The sequence below is a fragment of the Tauraco erythrolophus genome, chromosome 15 (genome assembly GCF_009769465.1).
Source record: "Tauraco erythrolophus isolate bTauEry1 chromosome 15, bTauEry1.pri, whole genome shotgun sequence".
Lineage (NCBI taxonomy): Eukaryota > Metazoa > Chordata > Aves > Musophagiformes > Musophagidae > Tauraco > Tauraco erythrolophus.
Genome location: NC_141479.1, coordinates 3,546,644 through 3,570,577, shown reverse-complemented (window position 1 = coordinate 3,570,577; position 23,934 = coordinate 3,546,644). Strand labels below are relative to the sequence as shown.

General features: G+C 38.9%; 1 protein-coding gene across 1 annotated transcript; it reads right to left on the bottom strand.

The window, feature by feature from the left end:
* Positions 1 to 6,496: 6,496 nt before the first annotated feature.
* LOC104370436 (leukotriene B4 receptor 1) lies at positions 6,497 to 7,510 on the bottom strand. The gene has a single exon (XM_009977554.1). It carries the CDS (start codon positions 7,508 to 7,510, stop codon positions 6,497 to 6,499), a length of 1,014 nt encoding a protein of 337 aa, XP_009975856.1.
* Positions 7,511 to 23,934: the final 16,424 nt, after the last annotated feature.

Sequence of the window (23,934 nt, the reverse complement as noted above, 5' to 3'; positions counted from 1 at the left end):
AAACTAAACATTGCAACAGAGAAAAAGGGAATTTGGAATCAAGTCTCTTTGATTCTGTTTTCTGCTTTACTCTTAACACTTCTCCTTTTTTCTTAAAGGCAAAACTTTTGTGATTTTCTTATTATGGACATCTATAAGACTGCAAAAACTATTTCTAATTCCTTTATCACAATGAAGTCAAGATATTTTGAAAATTTTGAGAGTAGCTCAAAGCTACTGAGAGCCTAGAAATCAATACTATCACCTGGGATGAGATGTGAGCTACTCAAGTTCAAGAGTCAGGGTCTAGCTCAACATGCTTATTGATGGTTTTGTTGAAAAATTTTTTTCAGCACAGGCTTTTGACAAACTGTCAGAGGGTAATTATATTCTGTCAAAAATTATCACCTGCCTCACTTATGCAATGTTTGAAATACTATGGGCTTAGGTTCCCGAGCTGTAAGAAAAGAACCAACTAGATCACTCTGAAATTAATAAGACTTGAATGCTTAATGTGAACCTTTCAGTCCCACTGACCTCAACCTTAAAATATGATTCATAACTGAAACAATGAACAAAGTACCTCACCAGTTGTGTTAGTGACTTTAAAAGTATTATAATGAGGCCTAACTTTTTAAATGGAAGAGCCACACGGTGGCAGGAGAGAACAAGGCACGTAAAAAAACTGCTCTGCTAAAAGCTTCCTTCAGTTTTAACTACATAATGCTCCCCTCTACAGTGTAGCTGAAGGTTCGTGGCTATATTTTTACATCTAATGAACACGAACATAATTCATTAGTAGCAATGTTTACAAAAAGTCCATGACTTCTAAGTTTCTGATACTACTCACCGAGTTCAATAGGGAATGACAGGCCACAAATGGTGCTTCAAATTCATAATTCTCTGAAAATGAAATATTTAGCCCTTCATTTTTTATGTAACATTCTACATCATGAACAGGTCTGCTATACAAAAACGAAAAGTCAGATTTTTCACTTTAAGATTTACTAAGAGCAGTCCAAACTACTAATCCTCTGATTTAAGACCACCTGGACATACACTTCACTTTATGGGCACCATTACTACAATACACTAATGTTTCTAGATGTCTGAGTACAGTTAGCACTGTTTTGTAGTTAATAGCCAAGGAAAACATGATGCACTTAGTTGTACATACTCTTAGTACTTCTACAACTGCAGCCAAAACTGGCGTGTAGCCAGTAACCTTTGCAGTCAAGGTAGCTGATATCTATTAAATTAAGAATAAGTGAATTTTGCTGCTGTAGTAGATGTATAATCTTCCTAACTTCAGAGTTGTGACTGTTGAACCTATACTGGAAGACTTTATAGCAATCTTTTCATTAATTCTATCACTTAAATCACTGATTTTTGCACATTCCATAAGAATAATTTTCTCTTAATCTGAACCTTTTTTCCACTTCAATCAATCTAGTTTAAAATGCTGAATCCCTACTGAGAACCACCAGCATGACTTTTGAAAATGATTGATTTAAAGGGAAAGAAGGAATCAAATAGCATAGATTCTATTATCTCCGTACCTATCAGTGCAAGAATTTTCTTTGTACTGTAAACAGTGTTGTAAATTTTCTGAAATCCTAGTGGCCATCATGATGGCCCTGATCACTCCCAGGAGCAGCACGAGCTATTCACCCTCTTGGAGGACAGGGTTATGTCCCTCTAAACTGTGTTTTATTGGTTTATTTTCTTTAACCTATTAACAACCAGCAGAGGGCTAGCTGAGTTTTCTAATAAAGAACTGTTTTCATGATTAACTGATCTGACAAGAAAGCACTTACAGAAATCTGGAACTGCCTTGCAACACAATAGTTCTCACTTCTCTCTCTGGTCTCTTTGTATACTCAGCTCTCATAGCTGAACTTCTCAATTTCATTCCACAGCCATGTTCTTCCTAATATTTGTAACTGACTTATTTCTCACTTGCTTTTTTACTCCTATCAAATATAAATTCTTCCCTATAAATGCAGAAAAGGGAGTAATACAAGAGTTGTAGGATATAAAACCTGCAGGAGAAGAACTTCACCATTGTTAATATTTGTCAATCCTGTATTTTCTAAAATATTTATTATGGATCAGACTCTTGCTTGAATGCAAAAGAATCTGCATGCCTATGTAGTCTCCTTGCTATCTGTTAGTTCCAGGTTCTTTTGCTCCTTCCACTCAAGTCCTGCATGTAAATCTTTCTTTTAGACCTGTTAATAGTAATCCAAATAGTTCCATAATTGCAGTCTTAACTGGCTTTAAAATGTCTCTTAACTTCTGCTCTACTTCTTCCTGGACGATGTTTTGCTGATTTTCTTCAAGAAAAAAAAAAATTTCTTTAATATAATGCAGTTGCCCTGCTTCTGTCTGCAAACAAAGATCTCTGATTTCCCTTGTGTTACTTCTTAAATTACAAGTTGTCTCTAAATGTGACAAAACTCCACTGTTAATCCAAACTCTGGTAATAACTATTTTACCATGATGCTTACAGAAAACTTTTCATGTCAGCAGGCAATGAAAGGTGTAAGACTGATACTGGTTTTTTTGAGGGTTTTTTTATCCTCCTTGTATAGGTGGCTATCCATGAACTAAAAATACTTTAGGCTTTCCTTCAACCCTGTTAATATATCATGGATTTACTTTGCAGCATGATCCCACTACAGTAAATGTGATAAAATTCCTGACATATACACATGGAATGTTCACAGCAGTTTCAGGCTGGATAAGACTTCAATGTTAGAGATTAATGTTAGAAGATTATTAATTTTTACAAACATGAGAAATTCAAAACATTTGGTCACCTGCTAGTACTCAGTGTTCTAAGTAGTGTTGCATTGATTCCACATAATGTTCCCTGTACTTCAGTGTAATCCGAGGTGATCTGACTCAGGTGACTGAAGCGGCTCTCTTAGCTCAGCCTTCTTCCTTGCTGTGTCATGAGAAATAGCTGGACACTGAAACCACAGACAGACTTCATAAACAAGGATGGAGGAGCTAGGAAGTAAGAAAAATAAGAGGAACTCAAATGAGATAAACCTCATTTTTCTCAGAAGGGTCTGAATGCCTCAAGAGTTACTAGTAAGACTGTTCTTACCTCTGAGTCACTGCTTTGAACTAGTTTGAACAATCAAGGGAAGTCTTTGTTCTCTATCAGTCTTCCAACATAACCTGTAAGATGGGTATGTAATGTAGTCAACAAGAAGTTTGAAGTATCACTTTCATAAGATGCAGGACTTTGGGCAAAATCTATGCTAGGTCTTAGGTTTGGCTGTGATTCAGTACTTCAGGAGATGAGAATATCCAGTCCATTGGTCGAATGGGCCTATTGGAATCCCAAAGTTTTGTGATAGAGCACATTAGCACAGATGAAGAGCTAAATCTTGCTACATTGATAGGCCTGACGTATATGTGCTAAAGGAAGAAGCAGTTAACCAGGTCATCAGCTTATACTTCTACACTGACTCTTATGGACTCAGTTACATCACAGCTGTGTTGCCAAAATACTAAATCAGTGGGTTTTTATCTGTGCATACCAATGTTTGCAAGAATTAATTCTATTTGTTCTGTAGAAAAATGAAAGTAAAGGCTGCTGGTTTAGTATCCTTTACCACTCCTCAAACAGCCTTCAAAAGAAACAGTTCTTAGAGACAACTGACTACTGGAGGCAGCTGTCCAAGGCCATTGATATGAACATCAGCAGACAGTTCTAGCTCCTTGATGGACTGCATGTTTTACAAGTGCCTCCATACTCCAGTTCTGAGTAAAAAGAAGTGGAGAAAATGTAAGAACTGAATATTGAGGCAGAAAATTCATGCTATCTACTGTTAAAGCACAGAAGTAGAATATAGTTAATGTGCTGCCTTTTGGTCTGTTAACCATAGGAAACATCCTGATTGTTTAGTCAGCTTAGTTTAGGTCTCTAAACTAAGTACTGGTAATTTCAGTGGAAGAGCAGCATGTGGTAGTAAATTATTCTGAATCCTCAGAGTAATAGCTTTCAATTCAAAGCTGCCTTAACTAATCACATCGTTATCTCCTAGAATGTATTTGGTGATCTGTGGATGTTACTGATGGTACTAGTTCCCTTTGTAAGACTCCTCGACCTGGGCAGGACGCAGCCTGAGCAGCAAAGTTCACTTGTCTGTGAGTGACAGGATAAAAACAAAAGAAAAAAGGCCTGGCTCACTATTCCTTACCCATTGACCTAAAAAAACAACCAAACAAAGAGCAAACACCACTGCAGTAGGCAGTATTGCATGGACTGTACAGCTGGACACTGATGCCTTTGTAGTCTGTCCTGGGTACGCACAGCTGAGCATAAGCCACTTAACCTGCAGCCAGTTCTCTCAAAAGGCTTGTGGAATGGCAAATGGCACAAAACCCCTGCTTCTTTCATGAGGCAGATGATACACACACAGAGATGGTTAGGAGTTTAACCCAATTCCTAACAAGAAGATTGATTATAGCTAGATAAAGGATACAGACTGATAGGAAGGAAAATTCTGGTCAGGTAGCTTGTACTAAAGTTTGGGTCTTTTCCCAACCTGTCAAGTTCAGAAATGCTCGGCCTCTTGTGGCCTAGTTCAGTTGCAGTGCTCATGTGTTTACTATCTCCTCATCTGTTCTGTGTTGTTGTTGAATACTGAGTGATTCCCATCTTATGAATGTATTGGGAAACACAGCTTCACTTTTTTTATGCAGTAGATAACTAAAGTTGCTGGTTCTGTTGTGAGATAATGCCACATTGCTATTTTGAATATACTAACAGCAATTAAAGAGCCATTAGTGGGGTGAAAAAAGTGGTAGGTGGATGGGGTAAAGTCTAAGTGATATCATCTGCTGCTTACTCTTTTCTGCAAACAAGGTCTTATTAAAGTTTTATTTACTTTAATTTCAGTGAAAAGTCCTATTGATGGAAAGCCCTCTGTTGTGTGGACTTTTCCCCTACCAAGAAGAAAAAATGACTTTTTCATAACAAGCAGGAATAATAAATACATATGCGAAGTTTTGAGAAATATTCTTCCATTAACAGGTAAGGATTTTACTTCCCTGTGTTTATTTCAGTTTACAAGCTAAATTAATACAACTCAAATATCCTTGGTTGTTACGTACTCAGATTTTGAAAATTAAGTTCTAGTTAGTATTTGTAATACCTTTGTAAAGATAAGTAACATATCTATTTAGCAGCTGTCCAGAACATACAGGATGTACAGGAAATTACAGTATGTTTCTTAGTAATCAGTAGTTATCTTGATCTTATTACAAATCATTGACTTAAAAATAAGCAAGAGTAAGCATTAAAAGTGTTAGGTACAATTGAAATAAAAAAAACTTCCAGGGCAAACACTTGATGACATGCGATTTTTCCACAGTGAGTTTGCACACGTTCATAAACTAAAATAAGGTCCTTGCAAGCACAAAATTTATTGGTTTCTTATGGCAAAGTCCACTCTGTTCTACAAGAGAAGAAAAAACAATGCTTTTATTTGCAAGGTGAAGTCCTTATCGTATCAGACACTTTGTACTGCTACCACAATTTTCTTACACATAGAAAATAGCATCAAGGTTCTCTTCTTCCCTCTCACCAGAGCCTGGTCCAATTCCTCTATAAGTTAATAGACATCTTGGAAGCTTAACTGAAACAAACTTTTTGAGAATACTTGTAGTATGTATATTTAATACATCAATAGTTTAATTGCCACTGATGTCAAATGCAGCGCATTTGACATCAAATATATCAAACATTTGACAATTGCCAAATGCGGTACATTTGACATCAAATATAGCATGATGTCTGTAAATGTTTGCCATAGGACGCAGAATTCTTGTACCTCCTGTTTTTTTCTGGAGGCATGTCACACTTCACAGTTTACTTGTTAAAACCTATTAACACAAGATAATTCAGTAAATGAGCATGACTGTGTAAACAACCCTTAATACTTTCAAATCTAAATAAAGCAATGAAAAAAGATAGCTTTATATTTTTCATCTACCCAAAAGAGTTTTATGTGTTGTTAATACATTTTAAAGCCATTCTTACCCATACCAAGAATGTAAGTATATTCTCTAAAAACTTTAGATTATATAAGGATTTTTGAGCATCTAACAATTTTTTTCTGAAGGAAAACTCAGTTTTAAACTTTCAAAGCTTCTGATTTCCACATAGTCTTTTTCATTTTTCTGCACACAGACTTTCTAGAAATGACAAATAATTTCAGTGGAAAGTAAAAATGCTGTATTCCTTACACTTTGAGGTGCCAGTCACCTTGCTGATGTTCTCAGCACCAGTGAAATAATTTCACCACACGGATACTAACTTAGGAACTGAACTAGATTGTCAATGTCAATTCTTTTATAATACACAAAACAAACCCTAATAACTTTCACCTGTCTCTAGCTTTACCTGGACTTAGTAAACGAAACTGAAAGTATGAGGAGAAAGCACTACTGCAGGAATGACACAGAATCGCATTATTCACTGAGTCCATGCTCCTTATTAGAGATTTTCTGTGCTTACTAAAGTATCTTCTTGTTTGGTTACAACAACCAAACTTTTTTTCTTATCTTCCTCTGTTACAGTCTGGCTCATCTGTTCAAACAGCTTTGATATCTTGGCAAATTGCAGGTGATTCTGAAATTTTCGTGCAGCAAAAGCATAAAGTAGAGGGTTAATACAGCTACTGATGAATACAAGTGCTCCAGAGATGTACACTCCTCTGTCTACAATTTCATCCAGTGCCAAAGACATTTCTTCATTAGACAGTTCTATCTGAATTGAAATAATATCTAGGATGTTAAAGAGATGATGAGGGAACCAGCATAAAATGAACGCCACCACAACGCTGGCAATGAGCCGTTCCGATCGCTGCTTAGACTGGTAGGTCATTCTGCTTATTCTTCTTGCAACACACATGTAACAAGTGCAAATAATTAAAAAAGGGATTACAAAACCTGCAAGAGTCTCCAGCAAAAGATATGACACTTTCTGTCTGTTAGAAGAGTAGTTGCGACATGTGCATAGTAGTCTACCGTTCATTTCTTCTGTCTCTTGAAACGGAATGACGGAAATGCCGAAAATAATAGACAGGAACCAAATGAGGAACATGATTAAAGAAATCTTTTCTTTTGTTTTGCATCTTTGAATTGTGAAAGGGTAAAACACAGCCATTAATCGCTCCAAGCTCAGTGCTGTAATTAGAAATAAACTAGCATACATGCTGCAGTAAATAATGAAAACCAGTATTTTGCAGAAGATGACTCCAAAAACCCACGAGTCAGCAAAGGAGTAAATCCAAATTGGTAAAGTAATTAGTACAAGGACATCTGCAATAGCCAGGTTCAAGATCAGCAGGACTGAAGGAGATACTTGCTTCATTTTTGTACAAATAGTCCAGATGACGATGCAATTGCCAGGGGTCCCAATAAGAAATGACAAGCTCAGTATGACGCAGACTACTGACCTCACAGTATTCCACGTCGAGTGGCTACTGCTTTCCTCAGTTTGACTCATTCTGGAAATTCTTCAGTTATTCTTGGTTGCCAATATCCTCGGAGCTTGGCACTCTGCTTTTATTCTGAAGGTGGTAGTGAACTACTCGAGAGAAAGTTCTCTAACTGGTATTCTGCAGACTAAGACGGCATGTGAGCTCACATCCTGATGCTCACTCTTACCAACATCTGACCATGTATGGCCGTTCCTGTTTAGGAACACAGTGTGCGTTTTTGCATACAAAGCAAAAATAAAAATACAGTGTACCACCTGACTCTGCTTAGTTATACACCCATCATACTTCAGCAGATTTTAAAGCATGTTGGTGGTCTTTCAAAAATGTCCCTGTTTAAAGATTGCTGCTTTGTTAAAGTTACTGATCTAATCAACAACTATGAGGAGAAAGAAACCTTCTTTACCCTATTCTACTCATATTTGTATGAATAACTCAACATTCTACTTCATGAAATCCAAAAAGCTGTGCATTGTATGTTTGTTGTGAAATTCCATTCCAAAGCATAAAAGATTGTTCTTGTTGTCATGTTATCTTCTTTAATTTAGCAGAAAACAGTTGATCATCCTTTAGAAATGTGCTGGCATAAAGGAAATAGACATTTGTCCTATAGTGAGATTGTACCGGTACAATAAAGTGAGTGGGAGTTGTATTTCTAATGCTCTGGGAAATTGTAGCCCTTTAGCTAAACAACCACCATGAGAGCAGTTTGGATATGGGGTGGTAGGAGGAAATGCTCTGTGTCAGAGAGAAAAATATATTATGTTGTTCGCCTGCTGCGCCAGCACTGGGCTATGACTTTATCTCCTGGGAAACATGGTAGTCGGTGCAGTATTCAAATCCTGTATGAATTCTAAGTTTCTCAGTGCTTGGCAAAAGAATATGGAAATAGTTTGTCACCCTGATGTGAAAACATCTTCTTTTGAAGTCTGTTTCTAAAAAGTTAAAGGAGGAACAAAAACAGCAGCACCAACAGAAATATTTGAGAGTCACAGAAGTGAAACTGGAAGGGTATTTTTCATAAAAAAGATGCACAGAGAGGAGTTATGCATAGCTCGCTCTCTTAAATTTAAGACTCTGATATAGATTATTTCCCTAAGTGTTGATGTAGAATTTTACAAATCTGGCAAATGTAGTGCATAATATGAGGTTGAAAAGTATCTTTCACCATGGAAAAAAGATCGCAACACCACCACCTCCAAATCAGCTTAGCTGGTTTTGATCTTGTAAGAGCCTAACACAAATCCAGAATAACTCCACTGAATAAATCCAAAAGTAAATCCAGAGTAACTCCACCAAAGTCATGTATTATATCTTCAAAATACTATTTGTGTAATCAAGATTTTGATTTCATCTGATACATGATTCCAGTCCCTTTTATTTTCAACTACACGTAATACAGATCGGGTAGGGGGAAAAACCCAAAACAGTTGTTTGTATTCTAAAGGGAATTTCTGAAAACCACTTGTGAAAATCAACTAACAAAAGGAAGTGCTGGGCAATGTCTCTTCCTCTAATGAAATCACCTTTATACACGTGACTATTTCTCCAGGAGTAACTTTGGAAGGGATCTTTATTAATTTATTGCCAATGGCACATCTAGATTGAACTAAGTTGCAGATTTTTATTGAAAAAAACAATCAAGGAGAGATGCCTAGCAGCTCTTGTCACCTAACGCTACAGGGACAGGCAGGTTCTTTTAGGTAAAGTCTGAATCTAGATTCTGACTATTGTATCACACGCTGATTATTTAGAATTTGACCTGATCTTTGGAGGGCCCAGGTGACTAAAAGCCTGGGTAACTAAAGATTCTAGATAGTAAGAAAGTTATGCTGATTACTATAAATTCTGCTTAACTGAAAGCTATGACAATTGCTAAAAATTCTGTGTAACAATAAGCTATGCTAACTGCTAGAAATTGTAGATAACAATAAGTTATGCTGATAATTAAAACGTTTGTCATAATAAAGCTCTAGTTGTAACCACAACCCTGTGGCCAGTCCTCATTCTACCAAGGATCCCTAAAAGAACCTGCGTGTTCCTGTAACACTGGATGACACCTCTGCAAGTTTTTCCTCTTTAAAACTTTACTTTTGGTGGCAAAGAGCAGTTGTCTGTACAACTGCTGGCATCAGTATTAGTACAGTTCTAAGCCAGTGGTGTGTAGACCTGGCTGAACTTCTGAAGCACCTGTCCTTACATTTTCCAGAAACATGTTTCTCCAGTTGAAGCTTCCTTGCCAGATGGCCTCTGGCTGTATCTTCCATTTAAACAAGAAAACAAATAAATTTCAGAATTGCAGCAACGGCTTGGGATTTCTGTTTCAAAAAATATCCCAGACAGGTGTTGAAATGCTAAGACTTCCTTGAGTAAGACTCTGAAGACAGGCTATTAGACTTAATATCACAGATATTAGAGGCAACATTAGCTAGGGAGCATGTTTCTGAAGAGCTCTGCGTGAGTGTTGGATCGCTATGAAAACTTCAGCCTGTTTGTAAGCTGCCTTTAATATCCTCTAAAAGCACCTGACTTGTCAAATTCACACTAGTAGCACACAACTTTGCGGGAAATTTAACAAATATTTCCTTTAACAAGGAGAGCGGTGTAGTATGTTCAGTAACACGCTAAACACAACCATGGCTAAACAACTCAGTATCTTATTCTAGTGATGGGATGTGGGTGGGGCTTTTCATGTACAAACATGCAGTTGGATTTCTGACAACATAAGCTCTGGTCTATTAACAACAATGAAATTAGGCTGCATTTCTGTGTTAAAAAAAAAAGTGTAAATCTGTGAAGATTTTTGTGTGCATGCATATTATTTGCAGGGCAACAGTTCAGTTACCAACGCAGGAAATTTTCTGTTAACTCTGTTACTTTTAGATTGGAAAATAACTTCGGAAAACTTTCCAAGCTCTAGAAGTCTAGTTTATTTTTCTTTGTATGCATGCATGAGCTTCCCTCTGGTGGATGGTCTGGAGCTTACACTGCCACTGAGCATTTTCAGACAGCTGTGTTTGGACCACTAAATGTAAATTATAATTTATATTTCCAGCTATTTATTCTAAGAATCAGAATTTCACTTCAAGATGCTGAGTGTCTTTGGGCTGATAGCCTCTGCTTAAAGAGCATCCACCTCTCCATGCAGTAAGGGCGTGCCTGTAACAATTTAGAGAGTAGCTGATGCATGGGAAATCCGTATCATGTAACTTGTATGAACAGCTGTACCAAACAGACTTTTAAAATCCTCTCTAATTTTTGTCTTCAGAAGGATCCCAACAAAGAGGAAGCCAGGCATAACCACCAGGGGGCCTGCATGGATGAACAAGTTGCTCCTGGACCAACTCAAACACAAAAAGGAAGCCTACAGAGGGTGGAGGCAGGGACAGGTGGTCTCGGAAGAATACAGAGAAATTGGCCAAGCAAGCAGGGATCAGGTTAGGAATGTTAAAGCCTTGACAGTATTAAATCTGGCCAGGGACATCAAGGGCAACAAGAAAAACTTCTACAGGTATGTCAGTGATAAAAGGAAGAGTAGGAAAAATGTCATCCCTCTCCAGAACAAAACAGGAGACCTGGTTACTCAGGATATGGAGAAGACTGAGGTACTCATTGACTTTTTTGCTTCAGTCTTCACTGGCAAGAGCTCCAGCTTCACGGCCCAAGTCACAGAAGGCAAAGGTAGGAACTGGGAGAATGAAGAACCGCCCAGTAGGAGAAGATCAGTTTCGAGACCATGTGAGGAACCTGAAGGTGGACAAGTCCATGGGACCTGATGAGATGCATCCATGGGTCCTGAGGGAACTGGCAGATGAAGTTGCTAAGCCACTATCCATCATATTTAAGAAGTTGTGGCAGTCTAGTGAAGTTCCCACTGACTGGAAAAGGGGAAACATAGCCCCCATTTATAAAAAGGGAAAAAAGGAAGACCCAGGGAACTACAGGCCAGTCAGTCTCACCTCTGTGCTCGGCAAGATTACGGAGCAGATCCTCCTGGAAACTATACTAAGTCATATAGAAAACAAGAAGGTCATTGGTGACAGCCAACATGGCTTCACTAAGGGCAAATCCTACCTGACAAATCCCACCTAATTTGGTGGCCTTCTATGACAGGGTTACAGCATTGGTGGATAAGGGCAGAGCAACTGGTATAGTCTACCTGGATTTGTGTAAAGCATTGGACACTGTCCCACATGACATCCTTGTCCCTAAATTTAGAGACACATGGATTTGACAGATGGACAACTTGGTGGATAAGGAATTGGCTGGATGGTTGCACTCAAAGAGTCATGGTCAATGACTCAATGTTCAAGGCAAGACCAGTGACGAGTGGTGCTCCTCAGGGGTCAGTTCTGCACGTGGGTCGGGGCAATCGCAAACACAAGTGCAGGCTGGGTGGAGAATGGATTGAGAGCAGCCCTGAGGAGGACTTGGGAGTGCTGGTGGATGAGAAGCTCAACATGAGCTGGCAATGTACGCTGACAGCCCAGAAAGCCAATCGTGTCCTGGGCTGCATCCAAGGCAGCGTGGCCAGTAGGTCGAGGGAGGTGATTCTGCCCCTCTGCTCTGCTCTCGTGAGACCCCACCTGGAATACTGCGTTCAGCTCTGGAGTCCCCAACATAAGAAGGACATGGAGCTGCTGGAGCGGGTCCAGAGGAGGCCCACAAAAATGATCCGAGGGCTGGAGCACCTCTGCTATGAAGACAGGCTGAGAGAGTTGGGGTTGTTCAGCCTGCAGAAGAGAAGGCTCTGGGGTGATCTTATTGCAGCCTTCCAGTACCCTAAAGGGGGTAAGAAAGTGGAGAGGAGCTTTTTACATGGGTGTGTAGTGATAGAACAAGAGGCAATGGATTTAAACTGAAAGAGGGGAAATTTAGATTAGATATAAGGAAGAAATTTTTTACAATGAGGGTGGTGAAACACTGGAACAGGTTGCCCAAAAGGAGTTGTGGATGCCCCATCCCTGGAAGTGTTCAAGGCCAGGCTGGATGAGGCTTTGAGCCACCTGGTCTAGTGGAGGGTGTCCCAGATTGTGGCAGGAGGACTGAAACTAGATGATCTCTGAGGTCTCTTCCAACCCAAACCATTCTATGATCCCTTGGATATTTGTCTAGTAGGTGACTAGAATAACGATCACCAAGTATCATGTATTTACTGAGACGTTGGAAACTGATGTTATAACCTTGTTTGCCTGCTAACGCTGAAGGGAGGCAGTTACTACTCTAAACCTCTTATTTCTTCAGCCATTGAAACAAGGTAGTACTTGCAGGAGGGATATAGCTGTCTTAGAACAAACTCAATTCAACGGTGCTAGCAATGATACTGTGAAAGTGGCACACTTTGCCTTGGTCAGAGAACTATGGGCTCGTTCATAGCTGATCTAAACATTGCTTTCTTGATTACAGGAGAGTCTCCTATATAAATGGGATCTCATGGTAGCATGCAGCAGCTAACAATGTCTCTGCTCTGCAACTACTGCAAAGGAAAGTGCAGTGTAGGAAAAGACACTATCAGACATTTCCAAGCTCTTGCAAACACTGTTTAGGACAGCAGCCCATGAGGTAGCAAGTACAAATGAGAACACTCTCAGTGCTTCTTTATCACCAGAGAAAATAACTTCGTGAAGACCTACCCTGCGATCAGTTCCAGAACATAACAAAAGATGTGTACCTTGCCCTGTAAACAGAAAGTCTGAAATACTCTGTGCCGTGTGCATTGCTGTTAATCAGTCTTCTAATAGTATTACAAAATTATATCACTTACTCAGCTCAGTAGCAAATAACGATAGTTTTATACAACTGGCCAGAGAAAAGATTTCCTGTTTGTGACGTTCAGGGAAAACTGCTTTAGAACAAGTGATAGGAGGAGTGCTTACAAGGCAAGGCGGCTGTTGTACGTGCATCAGTATGCACCTGCATATTGGCAACTATCTCACCCTAACAGCATGATCACAGACAATGAGAACACGTTTCCAGCAGTTGTGAAACTATTCCAGTATATGGTGAAATATTCTCCTTGCACAGACATACCAGGTTGATGAGAGTAGAGGTGCTAATTAAGACAGTGGCGAACTATCTTTATAATTCTGACTATAAGCAGGAATACGAACAATGAATAACAACTATGCAGAGATTATGCAAAAACTTAAAAAATATCTTTTCTCAACATTATTATGAACGTATATGGTTTTAATTTCCTGTTATTCATTGCACAAGCTGTGGAACAGTGAATGTATAGATTTGTTACAATTTAAGGTGAGACTTTGGCCTGCTCTAATCAGCTATCACTAAGTTGCTATTTGTATGTACACAAACTGTTGCCAGCCAAAATCCTTACCTACACAGGCATATCTGGCACCACAATTGCTACTGGTAAATCAAATACATTGTTTACACACTCTTCCTTTTGAGTAATTAATTACTGATGACAAATACTGCTTGGATGATTTGCTGCCTAACATTACTTGATTTTTCTTCATAGTTTAGCTAAACCTACTACCATTCCTACCTCGTTTTCTGGGATTGTATGTAAATGTTATATTACTATAGGAGCAATGTCTCTTTTTGCTACTCAGCAGTGCAATGAAAGAAGTGCAGTGCACTTTAGCAGTGCATCTCTTAGTGAAGGACCTGTGATTAAAAAAACCCAAACCCACACTTTGCTGTGCATGTGCAGCAGATGGTAGCTGTTGCTCTGCACGTACACCAGGCATACACTATTTCCTATAGCTTACTCTCACGTAGAAGGATCTGTCCATGTAGTTTTGTATTTTGAACACAGGGCGGCACTGGGGAACCATCTTTTTTTGGCTAAGACTGCAGTCCGTGGAGATGTAGCCTCTCTACACGAGGTACGCTGCGTTCAAGGCTGAGACCCTAGAACTGATTCTTCTGCATAAGAAGGTTAGATAATCGTGACTTGAATTTCAATATTGCTTCTAGTTTCTTGATAACTGCATAGATAAAAAGCACAATGTCTTTTCTGTCTTGCAGATCATGTTATTTTCTAAGTACTCCTATTTCTAGCTCTCTTAGTTGTTTTGATTATATGTCCATTTCCAATGTTACAATAAGGGCAGCTCCCTCTGCAACAAAAATAACTTGGAATCGGATCTAATCTTCTATGCCTCTGATGTAACAAAGTTTGGAAAGTTTGGCAATAATATTAACAATTGCTCCTTCAGTGCAGTTTCCATTCGTGTGTTCTTGTAGTCTCTTTGAAAAGCAGATCGAACCGAGATCGCTCATGTTGTGAAACAACCCTGCTCAGCAGATTGGAGCAGCTTCGAGTCTTACTTAATTCCTTTAACACACATGCACTGAGCCACTAGTTTGGGCCCTAGTGCAACACAAAGTCTTAGGTTTGTGGCCTTACATCAGGAGACTGGTTAACTGTGCTGAAAGTAGAAAGATTACTAATTTTATGAGGAATCCAAGGATTTTTTCCTGCTCTGTAGCAGCCACCACAGGTGTGCTAGCTAAAGAAACTTGTAGAGGAAGCTTACACCCTGTCACTTAGCAATTAGCATACCTGGTATGTTGTTCTGCATAGCTAAGGAAGCTAGCACGTTGTACCATGCTGCTCTTCAGATTGATCTTGTCCAAGCATTCTCAATCTGAAATAAAAAGTAGTCAGGATTGATTCCAAGATGCCACACACAGCTACAGTAACAGCTATTTACTAAACACACACATAATATATTCTTACATTTGACTCTTGAGCCTAATAACATGATCTGGGTTTAGGCATTCTTATTTCTTATGTTCCAGTGTTGAGTCAGACCAAAAAGTCCTTTTAGCCCAGTATCTTGTCTCTGATGGCAGCTAAAACCAGGTGCCTACCCAAGAATATACGAACAAGCCACATGTGACTACACTTGCCCCACATATTCTCCGGCACTTAGCCAATTACAGCCGAGGAGATTGAGCCAGGCATGGTTTCTGTGTGTTTAATAAAGCTTTGCAGACATTTACTCTGTAGACTTCCTAAGTCTATCCTTGAACTCATATAAACTTTCAGCACTGCAGCTTTGATATATGCTGCGTGAAGAGCCACCTCCTTTTCTTTGTTTGCTGGTCTTCTGTTAGCTTCACCTGGTTCCCCACAGCTCATATGTCAGAAGAAACAGTGAGCAGTTGATCCCTGTTCATCCTTTCCATAGTTCTTATTTGATTAAACCCCACGTCTGTCAGTCATTTCTTATTTCCTGACTGAAGAATTCTTGCATACATGATCAATCCCTACATAGAAACCATTCCACGCTTCTCATCATCGTTGTTGCCTTCTCTCTTCATTCAGTTCTTTTATATTCTCTTTGAGACAGAGGAACAGACTACTTCTAAACTTCAAGAGTTCAATTCAACTGCGGTGTGCTGCAGAGGGAGAATGAAAGAATTCAAGTTACACGGAGATTCCTCATCTCAAGTCTGTTTGTTTCACCCTGCTGCAGTGTAAAAATGAGGACAGCTTGGCTGTCTATACTTAAACTACTGTCAAAAATGTCCTAAATTTTTTGAAAATTAGAGATTACTTCAGTTTACATTCAAACCACAAAAATAATAATTAGCTTTTTTTTTTTCCTCAATGCCAGTCTGTGCTCTAGCATTTAGAAGCCTTTATTCCAGAGGTCACTGTGTCATTCTTTCTTCATTTACTCCAGATGCTCCACGATCACAGAAATCCTCATGTGATGCAATTACCTCGTAATCCTTAAACCACAGGTTGTCCTCTGTCTGGCAGAGCTTTGTATCTCTGATTGCTGTGTGTCTTATTCTGTGCTTAAATCATTAAAAGTCAAGTATAATTTAAATATGCCTTTATTTGGTACTGTATGGAAGGAAGTTTTAATTGTGTATGTTATTTTTTCTTGGTAGCTTTGTGTCTTGTTACGCCTGTCCGTGCGAGAAGCACTTAGTCCTCAGTGGTACAGAATGGTATCTCTTTAATATCTGCTCCTTCCCTACACCGCAAATGTGTGACCACTTTTTTCTTGATTGCTGTTTTCCTGTCTTTTGAGTTGCTACATATTAACCAAGTTGTGTGGTATCCGACCACAATATTACTGAAACTATTGTGACAGCTCTGCTGCCTTGGGTCCCCTCCGGACGCTGGATGTACTTCATGTTGGCACAGCAAAGTGCTTGCTATGTGCAATATGTCCCGATACAGAGTGCTGCTTTTTGGCACATTTTGAGGTCTGTTACTGAGTGAAAACCCAACTACATAGTAGGGAAAACATGGCTAGGGCTTTTCCGAGACTCTGCTGCTGAGTATCGGTTGATCAAATTATTAGGGGTCCCCGTCCCCTCTATGACAAATCACAGATCTAGCCACAAATTTTATCCAATTTCTAGTTCTCTGATTCAGGTTTTGAGCAATGTTAGGCTGAATCTACAGTTTAGGTGGTTTGTTAGGTTATTGTTTGTCATCACGTAATACTATCTTCCATACAAAGTTACACAGAGATCAAGAAGACAACTCTAAAGCACATAAAAACAGAATTTAAACAGACATTCAAACAGAACTTAAATTTAGAAAATTGTTAGGCTTTCTATGTTATCTGAAAGCAGTTATCTTCTGTAAGCACAACAAAAAAATCAGTACTGTCTAGCAGCTTGCCAAAATGAGGAAATATCCAATAAAACAGAGTAAGATTGAAGCTTTGAGAGAATTGTTTTCTCCAGCTAATCAAGGCATCTTTGCAGCCCACAAACACAGCAAAACTGTTTCCACAAGTTATGTTAGGATGATGTCAAGTAGAAGAGTTGAACTTGTCTCATAATGGTATATTCTTCAACAGGAAATCATGAGACCACTTTATCTGTCACATGAAGGCTCATATATTTCTTGTTTTCAGCAGAAAACTTGTTATTATGTCACATGATAGCAGTACCCATTTTCTCCCACTTCTGTGGCTTGTAATCTGAGCAGCTTCACTTCCAGCTGCCAAACACTGATAAACAAATCACTTCCACGTACCATGAAGAAACTCTTGAGTGTTATTCTAGTAACATATTGGCAATGTAGCATGGTAGCAATATTTAAAGTATCTCAAGCTGTTTACAGCCTATTAATTTAAAAAAGTAATAATAATTCCACTAAATCCGTTTTCTCAAAGTACTACATCCAGTCTTTGGCAAGCTTCCCCTTCCTAACATGTCCACAATGTCTCTAAAATATCATTTTGCAGTTTAAAACATGACAGGTTAGTTCACTGCCCCTTGTTCAAAATGCCTTTCACTCAGTGTTAAACCCAGAAATCAGTTAAATGAAATGGTGGAGTCTTATTAGAATTGTCATTTTATATTCTCCTTGCACTATTTGCCCAATAGAACTATCAGAATAACTGTCCTGATCTCTGATCCTAGCTACGATTTGAACAAAAGGATTAGAATAATGACCTTCAAAAGCCCCTTACAAGCTTAGAAAAATTTTCCTGTATTTTCATTTTTGCACTTGCATGTTTGACACAGCCTGACATAATGCTACTCATGATGCTGCTGATTAAACCGTTTTCCTATGATTAACCATTCCCAGCTGCCTGTGTCCCTCAGCCTAGAAGGGAACTATGTCCTTACAGTAATCATCAAGCAATACTTTTTAACTTAACTCGCCCAAGGGATGGGATAGTAAGAGCCTGTGCACAATTTAGATGCATTTGTAGGCAACCTATCTCTTTCATTGCAAAATGAAATCAGTCAAACAGCAAATCAGGCATTTATTTTTACGTGCACTGACAGATATGAACAATTGATTTTGTTCATCGTGTTAATTTTGTTTGGCTTTTAATGTTAATTAAGAAACTTTGGTAAAATTTGGGTCTGTCTTATTTGGTTGTTAACTGTAGTCAGTTTTCCTACTCATATCTAGTTTTTAATGTGACAATGTAAAGGACAGAAAATAAATGGATGGTCTATGTACATTACATCTCTACATCTAAGAAGACCATTTGCTTTATAGATGGATCTTTTAGTGGGATTGCGTATGTGTTTCAGATCCAAAGAGCCATAATTATAAAATGAGGAAAAAAAAGTCTTTCTATATCCTTTAAACTCTTATCAGTTTGGTTTTTAATGCACCCACTAAAGAGGAACTCTCAGATTGTTTCTTACAGGCTGAAGTCTCTCAACAAATATGATCAGAGTCAGATGTTATCCCAGCTTTTGGTGTTTGAACAATTTAGCACTGAAAATGAGCGAGTGAAACCTTACTCAGACTAATGAAAGATCAACGTTCCCCTCCATAAATTACTAAATGACAGCCACGCGTTTCAGTTCTTCTGGACGCACTTGTGTTTCCAGAAATGGATTTCACTTTTGTCAGTCATCAGTTGGATCTAGTAGCAGCAGTGTTGTGTCTCTTCAGAAGTAACCCTGAGCTAGCAAATTTCCTAAGCCTTGTATTTCTCAGCAACTTCCCTGACACCCTGCCCAGCTGGGATCCCAAACAAGGTGTGATGCTGGATGAAACTGCTTATTAAACAGAATGACAGTGGTCTCCTTGCCTTCTCATTACATGTGGGCCAGAATCCTGGAATGCTGCTATTTGACTCATGCCATGTGACAAACAAGACTTCTTTTGCTTTCTTTGACAGGTGTGTCACGGTGCCCTAGCCACTGTAACAGTTTTGTAAGACACGATAGCCTTACAGTAACAGCATGCCAAATTCTGCTTTTTCTCCAAATATTCTCTTCACCTGAAAAATATCTTGCCTGCAGATCAAAACCACTTTGTTAGCTTCTATCTCAGAGGGTGCAAACGGTTTCTCTGAACAGCAAAAAATGTCAGGTTCTACCACTTATGCAATGTGCTGGGAAGTTGTTGTAATTTATGGGAACTTGTGCAAGATATAGTTGTCCCTGAGGGTTCAACCTACTCAGTTTTCATCACAACATAGATTCAACTCTTTTCCTTGTATATTCATCCTACACAAAATTGTATCTCCCCTTTCCATCTTCCTGTGCCACCTTTTATTATTTTTTTTAATTCCATATTTTGCCTAGCTTCAATTTCAAAATTCTTCAGTGGTCCAACCCAGAACACCAACTCTGAGTAAATCTTGAGTAAAACTCCCAGTACCTTAAATCCCAGCATTCTTGCTAAGAATTCTCTTTGAGTAGGAATTCTGCAATTCAGCTTGTTAGTCATTAAATCCTCCCAATTTACTATGAAGCTCTATTAGGTGGATGGTTTACAAGGACAAATTGATTTGCTTAGCAAAATGTGAGCAAAATACCATCTCTATTACATAGATTAAAGGCTTGAAGATAGGAGAGATGACAGTGACAGGATCTACCAGTTGTGGATATCCTGCCTTGGTGAACGGCGAGGCTCTGAGGTTCTAGGGTGACACTTGTGTACGCCTGCATTTCTGTATTCCCACTGTACAACCGCCCTCTTCCCTTCTTTTTGGCCCTGTTCTGCGCTGTAACCAAATTTAGCCTGAAAGACACCGAGGAACCTATTTCAAGCCTTGTTTACTGTCCTAATGCTAGTGAGCAGCAGCATAGGAACAATATGGAAGTGAACAAGAAGTTTTGAGGAAGCAGAGAGAAGGGAAAGGAAGTGAAAGTATCTCTGCAGCCCTGGTTCAAATGCATGTCAGATTGTGTTCTGGGACTGTGCTACTGTGCTTACATGCCAGTACAGCCTGAGTTTAACAAGTGCTGTTCAACAAACACTAAAAAGTCTGCTAACCTGTGCAACAGTGGATTTAAAAAAACCCAATCTTTGCTAAAGGTAAGAAATCAATACCTTCTTCGGACAGTCCAGAAGTAGAACTCTCCTCTGGCTAATTTAACAAAACTAGGTTATAAATTGAACTGAACGTCTGGCGTATTTATGCAATGTTCTACATTTAAAGTTTTACTCTGAAGAAATGTTATTACATAACCCAGTGTTGCTAGTTAAAAACAACAAAAAGCCTCCTTGAAATACACACTCAGCTCTTAAGATAAATATATGTTTATGACTGTCCACCTTTCAGGTCAGCTGCAGCATATAAGTATTACTACAGGTCAGCCACAACTGTACTAAAACCAAATACCTCGTGCAGGTACGACTGACTTCAGCTAAGCCTCAAACCGTTCTTGAGAAGGAAGGGATTAAACTTGTTTTCTGCCTCCTGAGTTGAGTTTTAAGGGCTGATATTTGCTTAAAAAGACCCGAACAACTACCTTGATCTCTAAACAGTGAAGAAAGACCATGTTGGTGTGTTACGATTTTATTTTAGTGCTGCTTTTTCAAAATAAAGTCATGTTTAAACAATAGCCAGGATTTCTACCGATGTATGAAAACTTAGAAGGATAAATCTGTTGTGTCAAGCAGCACTGGAAATCTTTGTGGTACAGATAGAAGAATTACTTGGGGGAGAAAAAAAAAATCCCAGCTTCTTAAAAAAAATCTCTATTCTCTAATGAAGCTTAAAACTGAGTAAGTATGCTGTTCTGAATGTGAACTTTATGGCAACTGACTACTTGCAGCAAACAAAACCAAAATATATCACTTCAGTCTTCCTAAATTCCTTATACTTCTGTATCTGTCAGTTTTTATCAATGCATAGGCTTACAGAGGTTTCTGGGTAGGCTTGACTGCTTCTCACTAGTTGGTTCCTTCCTGGCCTTGGGCATGAGCTCAAAGTTGTGCATATGAACATAAGTTATTTAACTGAATACGTGGGCTGGTCTGTGATGTTTGAGGGTTGGAAGGAAAGAAATCTCACACATCTGTACTATAATATTTTCCAAAGACAAAGAATTTTTGGAAATTCCAGAAGAGATGTCTCACTGACAACTGCAGGAAAAAATGAAACGGAGAGCAGATGCTGTCTATATGCTAACAAGGAAGATGATCAAAGCAAATCACTGCAAATTGATGCAATTATTAGTTTTTGTGTACAGGATAATAAGCATCTTATTAAACCTTTTACCTTCTTTCTTGTCTAAGACACTTCTGCAAGTGTCCGTATTTCACTGTTCTCATTAAGGGTGGATTCTGGGTCTCAGAAATAATTTGTACTGGTGCAAATTCAAACACACAATTAGGATGGCTGGTAAAATCTTGTGAGGTGATGAAGTTAAGATTGCGCATTTCTGAAATATATGACTGATGATGATTGTGTTTTTTACACACTCTGAACTTGGTTAATGCCTGAATGGAGCCCATTAACAATGGGGAAAATGCTGACATGGGCTTCTGCCTACAGTGTAGATCTTTGCCAACACTTTGGTTGCCTTCACAACTTTCTTTCAAACTTGCTGTTATTCTACTAGTGTGTCTAGCTCAGCACAACCATGTTTGAGCCAATACAAACACTACTTAAATGGCAAAGATCAGAAGCAAACAAGAGAATTCTGTTCAATCAAATAAAAGATGTTTAAGCAAATATTAGATTTCTGGATTGTTTCCTTTAAATAATCAGTGTGCAAACTCATATTCAATTCACATTTTTTGTCAAGTTGCCAGTGCAAGCCCTCAAGGAGTCTTAAATAGAGATAACGCTACTGATATTGTCATTTATGGTGTTTAACAATATAGTTTATTTCTGGTGGGTTTTTTTGAAGGAAGTAAAGAATATTTTCTTAGAAGGCTGATTATGCACATTAAAAATATTCTTTACAGTGGTAACAAACTGGACTCTGCAGTGTTCTTAAGGATTTTTGTTACCTCATATGTAAGTGAACAAGGTGCAGTACTGCTTTTCTCAGTGGTTTAAACTGTAGCAACTTCCTTTTTCATTTCTAGCCAGCTTTGGATACAAAACACGTGAAGGAAGCAGTGTATAGCCTGTACTTTGTGTAATACTAAGCTTCCTGGCATTTTACTGGCAGTTCAGGCTTGTGGTCGGTTGTGTTACTTCTTGAATTTGCTTTGGATGAGGAGTAGTGGAATTCTGTCGTGTTCCCGATTTGCTCTTAATCTACAAATGCCCTGCTGTCAAGTCCTTCTTTGTAGAGAAGGAGCTGGATTGCCCTTCTAACAAAACAGCACTTAGACATAGTTACACTGACTCGATTAAAGAAAGGCAGGGTATCATCGCTAAGGGACTTTGAGTGTTCTGGTGCCTGCCTTTGTTGGTGCAAGTGACAATAGGACCAGGCACTCAATGGGAAAACAGAAATTTCCTGTGAATATTTAAACAACCTCACTAAAGGTAAAGAGCTTAATTTACTTTGGTTTTGGATGTGAATGGTCCTGATCTCCCAGAAGAAGACAACAAAAGAAATAACCAGCATACCCTACTTGACTGATCAGCTGAAAGACCGTTATCTAAAGAGCCTGGGCTTGCAGGAGGAATAGCAATTATGTGCTTAGCAGGCTTTCCCCGGAGAAAAATAAGATGGGAAGGTTTTTAGCAAAGTGTGAAGATATTCCCAGCTGCCAGAATAGCACAGAGATTTGTAAAAGAAATATTCAGATTGGTTTGAATTGAGCACGGAGATGTCTGTGTGTGGTATCATGAACAGAATCAATAAGGCAAGGGTTACAAAAACGACACATTTGATAATGAAGGACACACAATAAGAGTGATCAAACCAGTAAACTCTGACAAATGCAGTGTTTACATCAAGACCAGAAGATGTCCTCTGAGGGGCCTACAGCAGAAAGGCCTTATCAGCAGAAGACCTGCCTTCTGCTAACGGGAAAATGGCAGTAAGTTTATGGTAAGTCACAGGGGCCATTCCTCTTTCTTGTTAGCTCAGCAAGAAGACAGACAGATACTTCAAAAGGAGGGAACAAAGACAACAGGCAGCGAGCCTGTCCAAAATTTACAGAGGGTGAAATAAGAGATTGAGACAAAAAAATCTTATTACAGTAAGATTTTCAAATTACAACAACTGAGTCTTAAAAGGCTTAGAAAATCTCTGCAAAAACTGCTTTGCTGCTACCCAAGGGAATCCAAGAGAGGTAGTGAGGACCTGACAGCTGGCATTCCTTAAACCTCGTGTCACAGCACAAGTAATCCTGGCCTGTTTGGACTTGCGCCTTTTGGAGCTTTTGAATACCAGGACATGAGAGAATGACTGAGAGTGACCGAAATCAGTTTTCTTTAAATATTGTTTTTACCCTACCATAAGGTCTTTCACTGCATTTTGTAACATTTAATTCCTACACCAGGATCAATGTTGCAACCAGTTTTATAGTCATACTTGCACACTCTGTAGTTTGTTTTAGTAGGAGGTCATTTCAAGTCGACACTTGCATGGTGACTAAGCACCTGCCTTTGGGACAGGTCTTTGGGTTTGCTGGATGTTGGCACCTTTCCACTCACTGTAAATGTGTGGTGTGGCAGCTGCCTTGAAAGAGGCAAGTCTAGATTTAGACTTAGCCTTAACTTCCTTGAGTGATTTGTTCCATTTTTTTCCTTTGTTTCATAAGGAGGAAGGTGTCTCCTCCTCCTTCCATGTCAATGCCAAGCCACCTCCATCATTT